The sequence below is a fragment of the Notechis scutatus genome, chromosome 1 (genome assembly GCF_049901735.1).
Source record: "Notechis scutatus isolate UNSWTSFEM ecotype Mainland chromosome 1, rNotScu1.2, whole genome shotgun sequence".
Taxonomy (NCBI): domain Eukaryota; kingdom Metazoa; phylum Chordata; class Lepidosauria; order Squamata; family Elapidae; genus Notechis; species Notechis scutatus.
Genome location: NC_142009.1, coordinates 26,511,351 through 26,527,432, shown reverse-complemented (window position 1 = coordinate 26,527,432; position 16,082 = coordinate 26,511,351). Strand labels below are relative to the sequence as shown.

At 42.6% G+C, this 16,082-nt stretch overlaps 1 protein-coding gene across 4 annotated transcripts in view; it reads left to right on the top strand.

The window, feature by feature from the left end:
• Positions 1 to 13,462, top strand: part of DNMT3A (DNA methyltransferase 3 alpha) — a 131,608-nt gene extending 118,146 nt beyond the window's left edge. For 3 of the 4 annotated variants that reach the window (XM_087959423.1, XM_087959416.1, XM_087959406.1), the window contains 12 exons: positions 1,210 to 1,254; positions 1,719 to 1,798; positions 2,299 to 2,411; positions 2,872 to 3,055; positions 3,339 to 3,423; positions 3,514 to 3,659; positions 3,772 to 3,862; positions 4,536 to 4,684; positions 6,073 to 6,158; positions 8,045 to 8,114; positions 8,466 to 8,584; positions 9,254 to 13,462. In XM_087959423.1, coding sequence (XP_087815549.1) covers positions 1,210 to 1,254; positions 1,719 to 1,798; positions 2,299 to 2,411; positions 2,872 to 3,055; positions 3,339 to 3,423; positions 3,514 to 3,659; positions 3,772 to 3,862; positions 4,536 to 4,684; positions 6,073 to 6,158; positions 8,045 to 8,114; positions 8,466 to 8,584; positions 9,254 to 9,395 — 1,310 coding nt within the window. In that variant the 3' untranslated portion in view covers positions 9,396 to 13,462. The remainder of the gene's footprint in view (positions 1 to 1,209; positions 1,255 to 1,718; positions 1,799 to 2,298; positions 2,412 to 2,871; positions 3,056 to 3,338; positions 3,424 to 3,513; positions 3,660 to 3,771; positions 3,863 to 4,535; positions 4,685 to 6,072; positions 6,159 to 8,044; positions 8,115 to 8,465; positions 8,585 to 9,253) is intronic. The other variant, XM_026671559.2, reaches the window with a different exon arrangement.
• Positions 13,463 to 16,082: the final 2,620 nt, after the last annotated feature.

The following is a 16,082-nucleotide window of genomic DNA, read 5'->3' as shown; positions in this document are numbered from 1 at the left end:
CAGAAAAAATGAAATTGGAAGGATTAAAAAATCCTAGTTTTTGCCTTTGACAAGTCCACACTTCACATAAAGCAAGATGTAGGGCTTCCTAATGTTCATCTGTTTTTTGGGGGTGTGTGGGGGAGTGCATGCCATTCTTACAGTATCTGGATAGTTGGCTTTTTTCTCCCACGCCTCAATCTTTTAATTTCGTCTTCTCCTTTCCCCGTATTGCAGCCCACATATTTGCTTCTCTTTTCCTATCTTTCACTGAATTGTCTTAAAAACCCATTCTGAAGCTCAAAGGACTCTCGCCCTCCATTCTCTGACGTGAGAATTTTGATACTGGAAGGAGAAGGGGGAAATGCTGCCACAATCCCATGATGGTTAGATAGTATTGCAGTGATTTTCTGGATGTCTTTCCAGATTATAACAAAGAAGCTGTAACAGGCCTTTGTAAAAAAAAATAAAACCCAGAAAAAAATGTAGCTCTTGGGTAGGATTATATACAACAGCAAATAAATCATGAATTTCATCCTGATCTAAACCAGGGGCAAGCAACTTTCTAGGGGCCAAATTCCATATTAGCTTCATACAGCCTGCCAAAATTATACTTAAAAATGGGTGGAGCCAGGAAAAAATGTGAATAGGTAAAAGGGGAGAATGATGGGTCCTCCCATTCTCCAAAAATACATTCAGTCTAACTCTGTAATACAAAGGCAATATTTTTCCTTGTTTTCACCAGTTCCATAGCTGAACTCATTGAATGAATATAAATTAACAGAAGAAAATATTGGCTGTGTTCACCCAACACACTTAACCTAATTATAGATTTACTGTCAAGGGTGTACAGTACATAGAACCATAAATTAATTATGTAGGCAAAATTCATGTACAAGGCACAAAAAACATAACCAGAGTTAACACTAACCTAGTAAAATGTTGTACGACTACATCAGTTGTACCTAGTTAAGCCATTGTCTTATTGATGTGAACTAAGCTGTCTTCCCTTTTTTCATCTTTAATATTAGAACTTATTCTAATTGGAATTCATTTAGGTCCAAAATCATCACATTGCATCACCAAAGTTTTTTGCAGCAAATGCTAAGTTAAGGCTTTGATTCATGGACACAGATTAGGCCTTTCTGGTTGTTCTCAATTTCAGCTATATTTATGGATGCTGTGGCATTTCTTGATTGCCTATTTTAACAAATTCTTTTTCTGTTCTAGAGCGTCTTGTTTATGAGGTTCGACAGAAATGCAGGAATATTGAAGGTGAGGTTAAGCAAATACATTCTTTGTCCTTCCCCATATTAAATTATGTACAGGACGTGGCAACCAATTGGATTCCTCCCTACTCTGCTGCAAGTATTTGTCTCCAAAATTCAAGATGATCACCACAGCTGCAGTTCAGTAGTTAGCAAATGGATCCTTCTGCCATTAGAGTTTGTAGGCTCTGGGTAGGCTTGAAACATATCACAAATAAAATCATTAATAACATCCAAAAGCAGCCCAGCACTTTCACAGGTGAGCATAGGGAAGGGCTTTTATGGATCTCCTCTGTCTAATGGAAAAGACCAGGATGATCCATGCTCAGTGAGCCTATTGCTGTGTGTGGTTTTGAAAGAGGAGAATGCTGCCATTGAGTCAGAAGGGATAGAGAGTGGTATCTTTCTCAGTAGCCCAAGGTGTCATGAATCTCTTTTCTTTCCTCACCCAACAACTACACCACTTCTCAGATATCTGCATTTCCTGTGGAAGCCTAAATGTCACCCTGGAACACCCTCTCTTCATTGGAGGAATGTGCCAAAACTGCAAGGTAAGAATGTACAGGACACAGGAGCAACCTGGGAGAGGAGAAAGAACAGGGATGGAAGGGTGGCTTCGGGGGCGGTGAGGTAGTCAACTTGTTATAGAGACTGTAGAACTACAAAAAGACAAAGGCAATTAGGGCAAAAGGAAAGAAAACCCCTTACTGGAAAAAAATTAAATTTCTCCAAATTCCTGTCATGGTTCAAATACCTTCCTCCTTGGATGAAATTGTAATCCTGTCAGACAAAAACTGATCATAGCGGTTGACAGCTCTGTGATTAGCTCTTGTCTGATGGTTACATATTTTTTTCTGAGCAAGTACTAAATTTGCTTCCACTATGGATATCTGGAGTGTATCTAGCAACATCTACTGTATTGCTTTCTGTTCTACATCTGTAAGATAAAAAAAAAAAAAAACACTTGTGGTTAGTGTGCTACAAAATACTTTTATGATGGGAGAAACTAATATCTCAGGCCTAGAAATATCTCTCACCTTTGTTTCCTTAGAACTGCTTTTTGGAATGCGCCTATCAATATGATGATGATGGCTATCAATCATATTGCACCATCTGCTGCGGTGGCCGTGAAGTCCTTATGTGTGGGAACAACAATTGTTGCAGGTGAGTCAAGTGGTGCTTTATAAAGATTGCATCTGTGTTACCCCCACCCTCCACCCCAGTGGTCCTTTTTAGTGTAGTGTCACCTTTAGTCAAATCCTCTCCTTTGGGTTTTTGCATTCAAGGAAAATGAATATAACTTTTGCATCTTTTCTGTGGAAAATTGCCCAGAGGAAGAGCCTGTGTCTATCTTTTCAGTTTCTGTTAATTTGAAAACCATAACTTAGGAAAGGAAAAGAAAACTAGGATCAATGCAGTTTAAAGGCAGGCTTAAAAATTGGGAAAATGTATTTGGAATGAGGTGGCTTGTATGCTCAACTTGACTTTTCAGTATTTTCAGCCAATCAAAGCCTGGGTGATACTGGCACTAAGAGAATATGCCGGAATTCCAAAGCTACTGTTTGTCTGTTACATCCTGAGCTGAGCACATTCCACACTTAGCATTAATTATTTTGGTTTGCAGATGCTTTTGTGTAGAGTGTGTGGACTTATTGGTGGGTCCTGGTGCTGCTCAGGCAGCTATCAAGGAAGATCCCTGGAACTGCTACATGTGTGGCCACAAGGGTGTCTATGGCCTGCTCCGGAGACGAGAAGACTGGCCCTCACGCCTTCAGATGTTTTTTGCCAACAATCATGATCAAGAGTTTGTGAGTTCAGCATGGAATGGAGGTGGGGATGGGGACAAAGCCTTTGATATCAGGAAAATTCAGAAGGCAAGAGAAATCTGCAAATACTCTCAGGTTTCTCTTGTTGCTTGCAGCCCCCTAGTATACTAGCTACCCGAACCAGTCAGCCAGTGGCTCTTAAGTCTAGCACTGCTGTTGAGCACCAACTCTTGGGAAACTCAGGAGCCTTCTGTTATCTCCCTGTGGTGACTGTTGCCACAGCTTACACTCCAACCATTTCATGCTGCTCCTTTGCTTTTTGCAGGACCCACCAAAGGTTTACCCTCCAGTCCCTGCTGAAAAGAGAAAGCCCATCCGGGTGCTGTCACTTTTTGATGGCATTGCCACAGGTGAGTTCTGATCCTCCTAATATCAGAAAAAAAGTGGTAGCATGAATGCCACATGGGAATAACAGTAACACTGTGGTTTTCATTTTCCAGGACTCCTTGTGCTAAAGGATTTGGGCATCCAGGTGGATCGATACATAGCATCTGAGGTGTGTGAAGATTCTATCACAGTTGGGATGGTCCGACACCAGGGCAAGATCATGTATGTTGGGGACGTCCGCAATGTCACTCAGAAACATGTACGTGGAGCTTTGATGGGGAGGCTTCCTTTTGGCTTGTGTAACTGAGGCTGGCACAGCCCCAGATGCATCTTCCTCCTGCACCTGACTATTAAATCTTCATATGTTACAGATACAGGAATGGGGTCCCTTTGACTTAGTGATTGGAGGGAGCCCCTGCAATGACCTCTCCATTGTTAATCCTGCCAGGAAAGGCCTTTATGGTAAGTGCTACCATCCATCTCTTCTATGGTTTACCCAGGATATGTTGTTTTAAAGCAGTTGATCCAGGGGTAAGGAACTGTGGTCCTCCAGAGACTACTCAACTACAGCTTGCAGCATCCTTTGTTGATAGTCGTTGATTGCAAATAATGGGAAGTATAGCTCGACAGCATCTGGAAATTAAAATATATTTCTCTTCCATGTTACTATCTCAGATACCCTGAGGATTGGAAAGAAAATCCATATGCATGTTGCTCCTTAGCACATCACGTACTTATGATAAAAAAATCTGATAGGATTAAAACAAGGCTGGTTTTAGTGATTAATGTATGAGATTACATAAACAGAACTTTAATATTTCAAAAGATGCCAGTTAACCGTGGAGGTAAAATTCTTGAGCTTCAGAATGCATCTTTGTAATATAAAGAGAAATTGATGTAATTGAGTAACACACAGCCTTTACAACAGAGAAATCAAGTTAAAACTATGATCCGGGCATTGCTTTTACTTTATATTGTCATATCTGAAGCAGATAGATCCTCTTCGGTGCTTTCAAAAGTCCCTAGGCTCTATAAGTCAGATTTTAACGGTTACGGAAAGGAAACTGTTGACCTGCGTCTCAATTCCTCTTGCAAGCATCATCCACCTCTCCCTGCCTTTGCTTTCCTAACCCAGAGGGCACAGGGCGACTCTTCTTCGAATTCTATCGTCTCCTTCATGAGGCCAGACCCAAGGAGGGAGATGAGCGACCTTTCTTCTGGCTGTTCGAAAATGTGGTGGCCATGGGCGTCAGTGACAAAAGGGACATCTCTCGCTTCCTAGAGGTGAGGTGAGGTGAAGTGAGGGGCTCTCCCCGTAGCCAGCCTTAGGATGCTTCTGGGTAGAAGAGCAAGCCTTAGGTGCCATGTAGGGTAGGCGAATGGGACCATGGCCATAAAGATGGAATGGGTCTTGGGCAAAGCAGCATCACATTTGAGTCACCCCCTCGCCTCCTGGCAAGATCGGCATTATTACCATCTTATCTCCCAGGTCTAGGCAGTCCTTCCTGCCACTGGAGAAAATTATGGACTTTGCAGGTAGACTCTTTTAACTCAGGGGTGTCAAAGTCAATTTCATTGAGGGCCGCCTCAGTGATCTCAGGGGAGGTGTGTGTGGCCAGCTCAACATCACTCGTGTCGGGGGTGTTAGTGCCAGCGAAAACTGGTTGTGACAGCTTCCTGCAACCCTCTGCCAGCGCAGCCTTCCTGAGCTCGTTTTCGCTGGCAAAGGCACCAGGGACCGGTCCTTCACTATTTCCAGAGTGGCCCCACAGGCCAGATCTCAGCACCCCATGGACCACATCCGGCCTGCCGGCTTTGAGTTTGACACCCCTGCTCTAACTCAACTAGATAAAAGAGGGAAGGCAAATTTTCAGAAAAGTTACATTTTTAAAATGAATGCAGAAAGTCAAAGCCACATTACCTTGTGTAAAGACTGAATCAAAATACACAATTCATTTTAAGTCTTAAGGGCCTTCCCAGTTGACAAAGCTCCACACTATTCATAGCCCACATTGTTCAGGACTGCATGATCTCACTGGAGAATAAAATGTAGACACCCAGAGAAAGTACTTCCAGCAATTGTTTCTGGAATGAAACTGCTTGCTGCTTTGCCACCTATCCCATATTTTGATCATATGCATGCATGGCACGGCAACGTGGGGAGTCCCTTCAAGCTGTCCTCAAAAGAATATTACACCTTATCATTTTACACACTAAGCTTGGTCAATCGCCCTCCAAATCATTGAGCCCTAACCTTATGGTCCCTGGATTTGGGGTGGACTGATATCGAAGCTATTAACTCAGATACAGTAACCTCAACTAACAATTTATACAAGCTTAATACTTGATGGCTAGATGTACATATTCTTGTTGTTTTCTTAGAACGGTATAGAGAACAGCATAGAAGCCATTAGCATCTTCTGGGGTTTTTTTTTAAAAAAAGTTCTTGTCTACTCCAGTATATATACATACATGGGGCGATACATAGTTGTAACCCTGATTATAAGGAACCAGAATGGCCAGGACTGACTGAAGTAACAGAACGGGGGGGAGCAGGGAGAATCTTGGAAAAGTTCAGATGGCCTGAAGAAGCCTGGGAATCATCTGTTGCAAACTTCAAGAAGTACCTCATTCTGATAGGGTGACTTCCCTTGCCTCTCTCCTTCCTACAGTCTAATCCAGTGATGATCGATGCCAAAGAAGTCTCTGCAGCCCACAGAGCCCGGTACTTCTGGGGAAATCTGCCTGGCATGAACAGGTCAGTTAATAAGCATAAGCTACCTACACAAGCATCAACTACCAGCAGATGAGTCACTGTTTTGTTAAAGTATTAACCTGTTCAATTATTGATGCTTTAATATGTGAAGAATTGCTTGGCTGGATTCTCTCATTACCCTTCTCATATCTGTTGAATAGCTTTAACATGTGTGGACTTCAGTTCCCAGAATTCCCCAGCCAGCTGCCAAGGTTGGTCACCTTGTGGTGAGATGAGTGGCAAATAAATTTAAAAAATAAAAATAAATAAGGTTGAGAAACACCAATCTAATGTCTATATTTGCACAAGTTTTGATTCTTCTATGGTTTTAGTATTTTTAATAAAAGATAATATTTGTAGCTCAGGATTGAACTGTGGAGTTCTTGGTGTTTTCCGAGTTTGGTGGTTTGCTTGCAGACTTTCATTATGCAGCTAGGTAAGATTGCTAGTTTTGTTGTGATTTCTCAAGCCTCAAATCAACTTCAGTATATTTTGCTGATAATTCTGTAGGTTTGAGCAAATATTTCATCGGCATAACTTATTTATTTTTATTTATTTATTTATTTAGCAAATTTATATGTTATATGGGTGTTGTTGGGTATGCTGTCATACTTTGACCAATTCAGAGCAGTTTTGATAATAGCACAAGTAAAAAACACTGTCTAAATGACAATTTATGAAGATAGGCCCAGATCAATCATCAATGTTGAAAACTTATCACCAAGGGATTGCTTCTACTGCCTTGTGAAAGACAAGCTAGAAGGGGACATCCTGTGTCTTGGGGATGTTAAGGAAATTTGCAGTGGGGAAAAGGAACAATTCATTACAAATTTGAGAACTGGGGGAAGTCCCAGGCATTTACAGATTGATTCATTACCCCATGATAAATTTTCATAGAGACAGCAATGTGGTCAGTCCTAACCCTAGTCCACAAACAATGACAGAGGAAGCTTTTTGAAGAGACTTTAGTGGTCAGGAGACTGAGCTATTAACAGCAATCAGCGACATGGCTAAATACAATGGTTCACTTAATGAGATATAGGCACTAAACAAACAGCTTGAATGTAATTGAATGTAAACAAGAAGAGTTGCAAACAAGTATACTTGTTAGGTAAAAGCCAATAATGAGCTCCATTTGAAATACTTAAAATCTCTTCAGTGCTGAGGAAAAGTAACGGAATAACAATGGTAAAGCAAGGATTGAAGAACAAAAAGGAAGAAAGTATGAAGTTAGACTTGTCCTTTTTTGAAAGGAGAAGAGCTATAGTAACAACAGTAGCAAGAGGTTTTACAAAGTAAAAGGCATAGAGACATGGTCCTTGGCATGGGGCAGGGAGGCACCATTGAGAAAACATGCCTCAGGGTCTTTATTTGATGAGGTTATGAGTCATTAGAAGACCCAGAAGTGGTGCTAAAGGCAGGCTAAAAATATCTTCATAAATGTTGTCCCATGGTTTTTAAATTAAGGGAAATTGCTAAGAAGTAATTTTGGCATATCCTGGGTGAATGGGGGTCGTGGAGCAATTTGTAATAGCTTATTTGTGAGACAAGAATCTAGTTTGCCACTGTGCCACTGTGATGCTTCTTGTGTGAAACAGTGGAGTCTGTTTTTGTGTTTGTGTGTGACATTATTCAAGACTGGGGAAAATGTAATTGGATCAGACAATTTTAAGAACTTTCTTCTTGGCCTCAACAAAACTTTTTGTCCATTTTATTCAGCTTGAGAAAAATGATTCAATAAAGTAATCCTGATTCATAAAATAGTAATGATCCAAAATAATCCTTTCTGTTTTTATTGTACAAATACTTTAAAAGAGAACTTTCAGAGACAGTACCGAAAAGAGCTGAGATTCCTAGGAGCTAATTATGTGAACCTGGTTTTCCTACAGGCCGCTGGCTTCAACTATGAATGATAAGTTGGAATTACAAGAGTGTCTGGAACATGGCCGGATAGCTAAGGTGAGCATGAGAAACCAAAATGAGTTTCAATGTAGATGTCTTCATGGAAGAGTTTGGAAAGAGAACATCAAACATCAAACAGAGCATCTTCTCAAAGCTCAAGAGGCAAAGAGAGAAAACAGAACCCACCATTGATTGGCAATAGCTTAGAGAGGCCTGATTTTACAGTCATTTTCGTACTATGCAGAAATTAAGGCTAGGAAGAGATAATAATCATGTTGATGGAAGGCATTGGAAATAGCGCAGACACTGCCCGCAAGCCAAAGAATTAGCTCAGAGGTAGTTTTATTATGCATGATTACCTGCTAATAAATCACTTTTTGTTTTGTCTATCTTGTCTTCCCAATGTAGTTCAGCAAAGTACGAACCATCACCACACGTTCCAACTCCATCAAGCAAGGCAAGGACCAGCATTTCCCTGTCTTTATGAATGAGAAGGAGGACATCCTGTGGTGCACCGAGATGGAGAGGTGGGAATGGTGGGGGCTGGGCTTGCCTTCTTTCAAGAAGAACTTGCAGCACATAACCTTTCTACGGAACCTGTCCCCCATATGGCTTAGTTGTGGCCTGGTTATATGTATTAACACCGTGCTCACCCTTAGAAAGGCCTCTCTTGCCATGCAATCTATTTTTCCCCTTTTTCCATTGGCACAATACAATTTCTTTTTATGTGTTACAGATTTCTCAGACTTTATAGCTACTGGGCCTTACACCAAAGGGAGCTATTTCATATTAGAAGCTTCAAGAGTCCTCCCTTAAGGGAGAGTTCCTATATTTTAACAGTGCTATTTTTGCTATTACCCAATAGAAAGTGCGATGGGACTGGTTTTGTCTTTCCTGGGATTCATCAGCCCCATCTTTGTACTAATCTAATAAGTTCAAAGGACTGTGAATTCAAAACTCAGTAAAGGGTTTGGCATATGGACACTAGCTGGGGCTGGTGAATCTCAGTACAAGCAAAATTAATCACATAGTACCTCCCGATGGTCAGTAGCAATTATAGCAACCATTTATTTTACCCCAGTAGTCCTAACAGCACACATTACAATTGCAAATGAAATCTTGTTCAAGTGCAGCAGCCTTTTGTTAGCTCTTTTATGTCAGGGTCTTAGTATTAAATTGGCATCCTGTGCTTACAGAGTCTTTGGCTTTCCGGTCCACTACACGGATGTGTCCAACATGAGCCGCCTGGCTAGGCAGAGACTGCTGGGTCGTTCCTGGAGCGTGCCGGTGATCCGCCATCTCTTCGCCCCCTTAAAGGAGTACTTTGCCTGTGTTTAAAGAGACGTAACCACAAAACTGGCAAAGCGGAGGAGGAGTCTCAAACACAACCACCCCCAGGAACAGAAGAGAAGTGGCACCAGAATGGAGGAAATGGCTGGTGGGTGAGAGGGTGGGAGAGGGCAGCCCGCATACATATGCAGCTCCCATCACCCAAATCTTCACCCATCCTCTCCCCAATTTGAAATGCCCCAATCAAACCAACCAATCCCACTTTCTGTTGGTAATCCTTTAATTTCCTGCTCTTTCTGGATGGGTTTGCCTGTTAGTTTGGTTTCTGCCGCTCCTCGGCTGAGCCCCCAGCAATGCGGGCTGTCCACTGATGCCCCGCAAAAGAGAAATTTCCAGCCAAGCCCAAAGCTGAATGGGCCTTGGGGCTTTATTGCCCAAGCTCAGTTTAGGAGCACAAAATGAGGTGCAGCGGGACCTCCTTGCGTCTTATCAGCGCCATTCCTGGGCCGAGCGCAAGCTGGGAAGCTCCCAGTCCTACCTGGTCCCCCCAAGCCACACACTAGAGTATTTGGGTGCCTATCACACAGGAGACCTTGATACACCCTGCTCCTACAGCCGCTCTTACCTCTTGTTTACAGTTTATATATATGTGAGAGTTATGTGAGAGAAATATCTATATATAAAAGGTACTGTTACTACTGTACAACTGACTTTCAAAATGGTGCTTCTACAACCACAGAGGGTGGGGCTGAAGGCAGCTTCCGTGGTGCTTCACATGCTAGCCCGCAGGAATGGTGGGGGGAGCTTTTCCAACTGATTGCAGCCCCACCTTAATAAGGGAGAGAAGGCTGACGGGCACCATTCTCCGCCCCGGGTGGCATGCAATAATACTTTTCTTCCTGAAAAGGCAAACCTCCCTCAGGCCAGGGGCTTGGACCTTGCTAGATGGGGCTAACCTATCCCCCCCCGCCCCCACCCGCCCCCGCAGAGCTCCAGGCGGGGCCCCTAATGTTAGTGGTGCTTTATTGAAATTGGCGTTTTCTGGGGCCCTCCTGGGGCCCCACCCGTCACCAACCTGGCTGCCAGACCAGGAGGCAGAGAGCACCCAAGGACCAGCAGTGCTTGTTTTGGTCATCTCTGAACTCACTGGCTGTAAGGTTCCTGATCAGATCTTTTGCTTCTGCTCCTTTTCTCCACGTTTGCCCCTTAAAAGACAAATTCAGCTGCAGAATAACTATGGGGATAGGGAGGCAGAGAAAGAGAGAGGGAAGAGCCCCTGCCACCCTGCACTGCAGTAACCCTTCTGCCCCCATTCCTTTGTGATTTTGTGTGTTCGGAGGTCAGCACCTGCTGCCTTCCTTCTCCCCCTCCTCCTTTCTATTTGTGGCTGACACAAATTATTATAGACTTCCTGTTTTGCTTGATCAGACTCTGGCTGTGCTACCTTTCTCCTCCCCCCCCCGCACACGTTGAGGGTACAGAGGGGCAAAAATAAAGGTGGGCAGTTCTCACGTGAAGAGAGTCTCTCCAGGACCTGATGAACTCTCGTGTGCAAGGTCTGGCTTAGGAGTCAAATTTCCTGGAGTATATCTTGGTAATTGTGTGCACTTTACTCTTTGGGGCAAGGGGATAAATGACCTTCACCATGAGTCTGTGATGCACAATGTATAAGGGATGGCCACTGGGCTCTGGTCAATCCTTAGTGCATGGACTTGGAGGCTGCTTCTCCCTTCTGCTTGCAGAGACTGATCCCAACAGGGTCCAAAATTCTTGGTGCTAATGGGGATATCTCTTCCCTACTCCCCCACCAACCAGCTTTTGCCTCAGTAGCTTTTCCATCTGCGCCTCCACAGGGGACAGCATCTCCCCTCTGCTCCTGTCTTCCCTGTGTCCATGGTGCTCTTGGAGGCAATGGAGTAGATGCTGAGGCAAAACTCGGGAGCAGGCGGGAATGTTTGTGGAAGATAGCAGATCTCCCTCTGCCTTCTCATTAACACTCCCCAGCGCAATCTCTTGAGCGGTGAAACAGTTGGCAGCAGACAAGGAAGGTCTCTGTTGAAGGCTGTTGGTCTTGGTGCTAAAATTTGGGGGAGTTAGGGTGGTAGGTAGGTGCCTCTGCTCACTTCCTTTCAAACTGTGAAGGGTGTTGGGGTCTCGCTCAGGGCCGAATGGGGAAGGGAGAACGGTGGGTACTTCGGATGGGGCTGTCTGGCAAGATACGTCCCCCGCCACCACCTGTTGCCTCCATGATAGGCAGTCTCCTTCACACTCCATTCTTCCTCTGACCCCATTGGTCGTTGTTTCGGTGACTGCCTGTCTGCGCAAAATTCTTCAAAGGGAGGTTTTTCCTTACAACAGGATTTCCAAGCCTTCCCAACCCATTTGCCACAAAGCTAGGGGGAGAGATTCCCTCTGGGTTTCTTGTAGTCTAGTTTCACTGGTGCTAAATGGGAAGTATTTATTGGAAGAGACTAGCTCAATGAACGGAGTGCATCTTTTCCACGTAGAAGATCTTAAAATTGAAACCCGGGCATTTCCAAGTGGTGCTGGAAAAAAAACTCCTGCCTGAAACCTTGTAGAGATCCTTTCACTCAGGGTTGACAGTACTAGGTTAAGGGATCTATGCTATAATTCAGAAAATAAGGCAGCTTCCTACGAGTTTGTCCTTGGCTGATGTCCAGCCAAAGTAATCTGAGCCAAAGGGCTGGTTGAAGGAGAGGAGGGCTCTAGGTATCTCCCCCAAATGGTGGGAAGGGGTATGGGGTTTTGTTTTTTCTCCCAATTGTATGCTTCAGAGAAGAATCTATTTGGGGGGGGGGGAGGTATACCTTTAGTAGTTACACCCTTTTCTCCCCAAAGTCTTCCTTTCAGCATATTCAGTTTAGACATGGGGCTGGCCACATAATTCCTAAAGTCGGTTCCAGTAGCTGTCAGCTTCGCTGGATCCTCAGTGTATTCATGGCACTGCCAGTAGACTTTAGTTCTGAACAGTCCAACCTCTCTACAAGCAGGGCACTGCACCCATCCAGTTCTGTCCCCAAACTGGAAGTGGCCTCTTGGGAAGCCTTTATTTGTGTTGTCTTTCAAACGTTCCTGATGTATTTGCCTTGGGCCTGTTTCACTGTCCACCACAGAATCCAGCTGTTTTCCCAATGTGGTGGGGAGCAAGAGGGGAGACTGAGTTTACAAACTGATGTGACTCAGATCTTTTTACAAAGAGCCTTTTTGTCAAGGTTGCACAGCCCTAGACTGAAAAGCAAAGCAACCGGGCCCCTCCTGCCCCCATTGCCTGAATTCCTTTGGCATTTGCAGAGGGACAAGGTGACAACCAAGGTGCTAAACAAGTTTTATTACAGATCTCTATTAACTTAAGTCTGCTGTCTGGACAATGACTGTTTTGTTTTTCTTGTAGTGAAGTTTAAAAGAGCTCTATTATTTTACTCTTATATATTATTATAAAAAAAAAGGCATTTTAACTTTGTACTTGAAACCTAAAGAAAAAGATTTCATGTGTTTTAGCTTAGACATTGAAGTAGCTGAGACGCTTTACTGTTTGTGGGAAACCATGTATTCATGCTGAAAATAAACTGTGTTGAGATCCTGGGAAGAGCTCAGCCCTGTTCCCTGCTCTCCAGCCGCCTCCCATCTGACATTCCATGCAGCTCAACCCAGATGTCCTTCCTTTCCTTTTTCAGTTCCATTCTCCCAGCCTTTCCGTCTTTTTCTTTCTGGATGATTTTGGGATGCCCCATCTTCTTCAGACGCTTTTTTTTTTTTTAGGATTGCTTCTATATTTATTGACAAATAAATAATGTACATTTCAGAGTATGGTTCTGCTTTGCCAGGGTTGGGGAGGCCCACCTCCCCATCCCTATGGGCAGGCTGTTGTATCTCTGTGTAAGTATTGCTCGTGACATAGCTGTTTTATAAACTAATTAAAAGGTCAGTGGTGCAGCAGATGTTAGAAAGTCTGTCCGTTCCGCCTCCATCCCATCCTTTGCATCTTTCTTTTGTGCTCACAACACTCGAATAAGGAAGGCTCCTTGCTGATGTACTTGTGCTGGAGAACACTTGAATAAATGTTCTGCTTTGTGCAAAAAGAAAAGAGAAAGGAGGCTGTCTGCTGTCATGTGCTTTTTGTATCCCTGTGTCCATGAGTGTTTATAGGTGCTCTTGAGGCTGTGCTGGTGGGATTAAAGTAATATCCGAGGAATCCAGGTTGCATAAAATGGGCAGCACACCTTATCAACAGGAAAATAACATCACTGCAACGGGGAAATAAACATCGCTGCAGATTCATGTAGTGTTTTTTTTTTAAGTTACATATAATACAGAAAATGTTAGAGCATTTGCTTCCCATTTTGAAATTACTGCATTTGTAGAAGGACTTCTCTACCGAATACACTGCTAGGAAACATACATGATATTGACAGGAGCCTGTTAGTAGGTGCTTTTAAAACTACTGACAAAAAATAGATAATAGAACATCATGGAGGAAATCTATATGGTTGCTAAGAGTTGGCATTGACTTGATGGTACATAAACAACAGTGGCAAATTATAATTTAAAATACAAATGTATTTAGAAATATTTTAATTATAAAAGTGCACATTTTTTCTAATAAGAACATAACAAATCTGGAAGTAATGTTGCTAAACTGAAACTAACATAATATTGTGGTTGTCTTTAATTTTTATTAAAGATACTGTAGGGGAGAAACTAGAATTCATAGGAAAGCAAAAGAGTTATGGATTTAATTTCTGAGAAGGATACTTTCAACATCATTTTTTTTCCTTTGAAACCCTCTTCACAATGGCATTCTAAAACAGACTGCATTTGCACAATTCAGTTAACTTATTAAATTAATCCTGGCTTGGAGATTGCCCAACACAATGAACCATAGACTAATCAAACTGACGGTTTGCACAATAAGCTAAACTCCAAAGAAACTAACCCAACAGAAGCAATAACTAAACATACACAAATGCAGCCACTTGATCTTTGCCAGTATGATTCTGGCAAGTTCTGTGAACACAGATAGATAACCTGTTAAATACAAATAGTTCTTTATTGTTGTTCAGTGAACCCTAGTTTGAATTGTAGTTATGAATAGAACACATGTATTAGGAAGATGAGGGTGGCATTGTATATAGTGTATTTTCCCCCCATGAAAATGATACAGTAGGAGCATTTTCTGAGCTGTTCTATCTGAACAACTTAAAGCTATATTATAGTTTGACTTTCATTTCTTCTAGTATATTTAATGTACTGTTTTTTATCCAACAGAATGTATGTAGCTCAAGGTTGAACTATGAGGTCCCTGGTGCTCTCTGAGCTTGGCTGTTTGCTTGCAGATGTTTTATTGCCCAGGAAGGTAATATCAATGGGGCATTGATGATATTGCCTAGTTGGGTAATAAAATGTCTGCAAGTAAAACAACCGGGCTCAGAGCATTAAAGATTTCATTTTATTTTATGAATATATATGCTGATAATTAAGTTTATATTGTGATTTGCATAATATAAAATAATTTTTAGTATATAAAATGTCTTCAAAAACAGCTGTTTGCAGTTAGAATGGTGATGAAAAGGCTAACATGCTCAGCTCTGTGATCTTAATTAGATGGTTAGAATTCTCTTACTAGTTTATAGCTGCTTCCTGAAATTGACAATACCCCTAATTAGTTTCGCGCACGTAGTCCTGTGACATGACTGGTCCTCACACTTAACTGTCGCAGTGTCCCCACATTCACACACTTGCAATCCAGGTACTTGCCAACTGGACAATTGCAGCATCCCGCAATCATGTGGGTGCCACTTGCGACCTTCCCAACCATCTTCTGATAAGGAAAGTCAATAGGAGAGCCAGCGGGAAAGTTCACAAGTTGCAGTCACATGATGTCTCCTTAACAACCATGATGATTTGTTTAATTTTGCTCACCACAGCAAAACTGCAATCTGAATTGTAGTAAATCAAGAGGCCCTATACAAGCTTTAACGGCTGCATTCTTTTGAGTGTGTATGCCCCATTGTGTACCCACTTATTCTCTTGTAATTCCTTTCTCTCCAGTGAATGTAAATACAAACCTCTCCTTGCTAATTATCCCAGCATCAGATCATTTCAATGGTGGGAGGGAGGGAGGGCTTAAGACAATGGCCCTCAACCTTTTGGGTACTAGAAATTGGTTCTGTGGGAAAAAAACCTTTGTGTGTGTGTGTGTGTGTTGTGGTTTCCTGTGCTACCTAGATCCAACACACATTCAGATGAAGTTTCATTTGCTTCCATGGCCTAGCTCCTAACAGGCCATGGATCAAAGACTGGAGGTCGGTAACCCATGCTATAAGATTTACCCTTTTACTCGGCCTCCTTGTGAATCTTGCTCCAGAAATCTTCTGTTATTTCATTTCACTCAGCTGTTTAGGGCTATATCCTTCTGATACTACAAAGGAAAGCTGAAGTAAAATAAATGTGGTCATGATTTTTCACTTCGCACCTGCTGACCAATTCTTTACTGTATTGTGCAAAGTGCTTCACATGACACAGCATGGACACTTTGTTAGGCTACAGTTGGACATAGCCCAATACTATGAAAGAACTGAAAGTACAAGAAAACATTAAAACAGCCCTGTAATTCTTTACATAATATTTCAATGAACAAGCCCAAGGGCAGACTGTCAAGTGGGATTTTATGCTCTGCATTTCATTCCTGTCTCAATAGCAAAATGACTTTTTTGG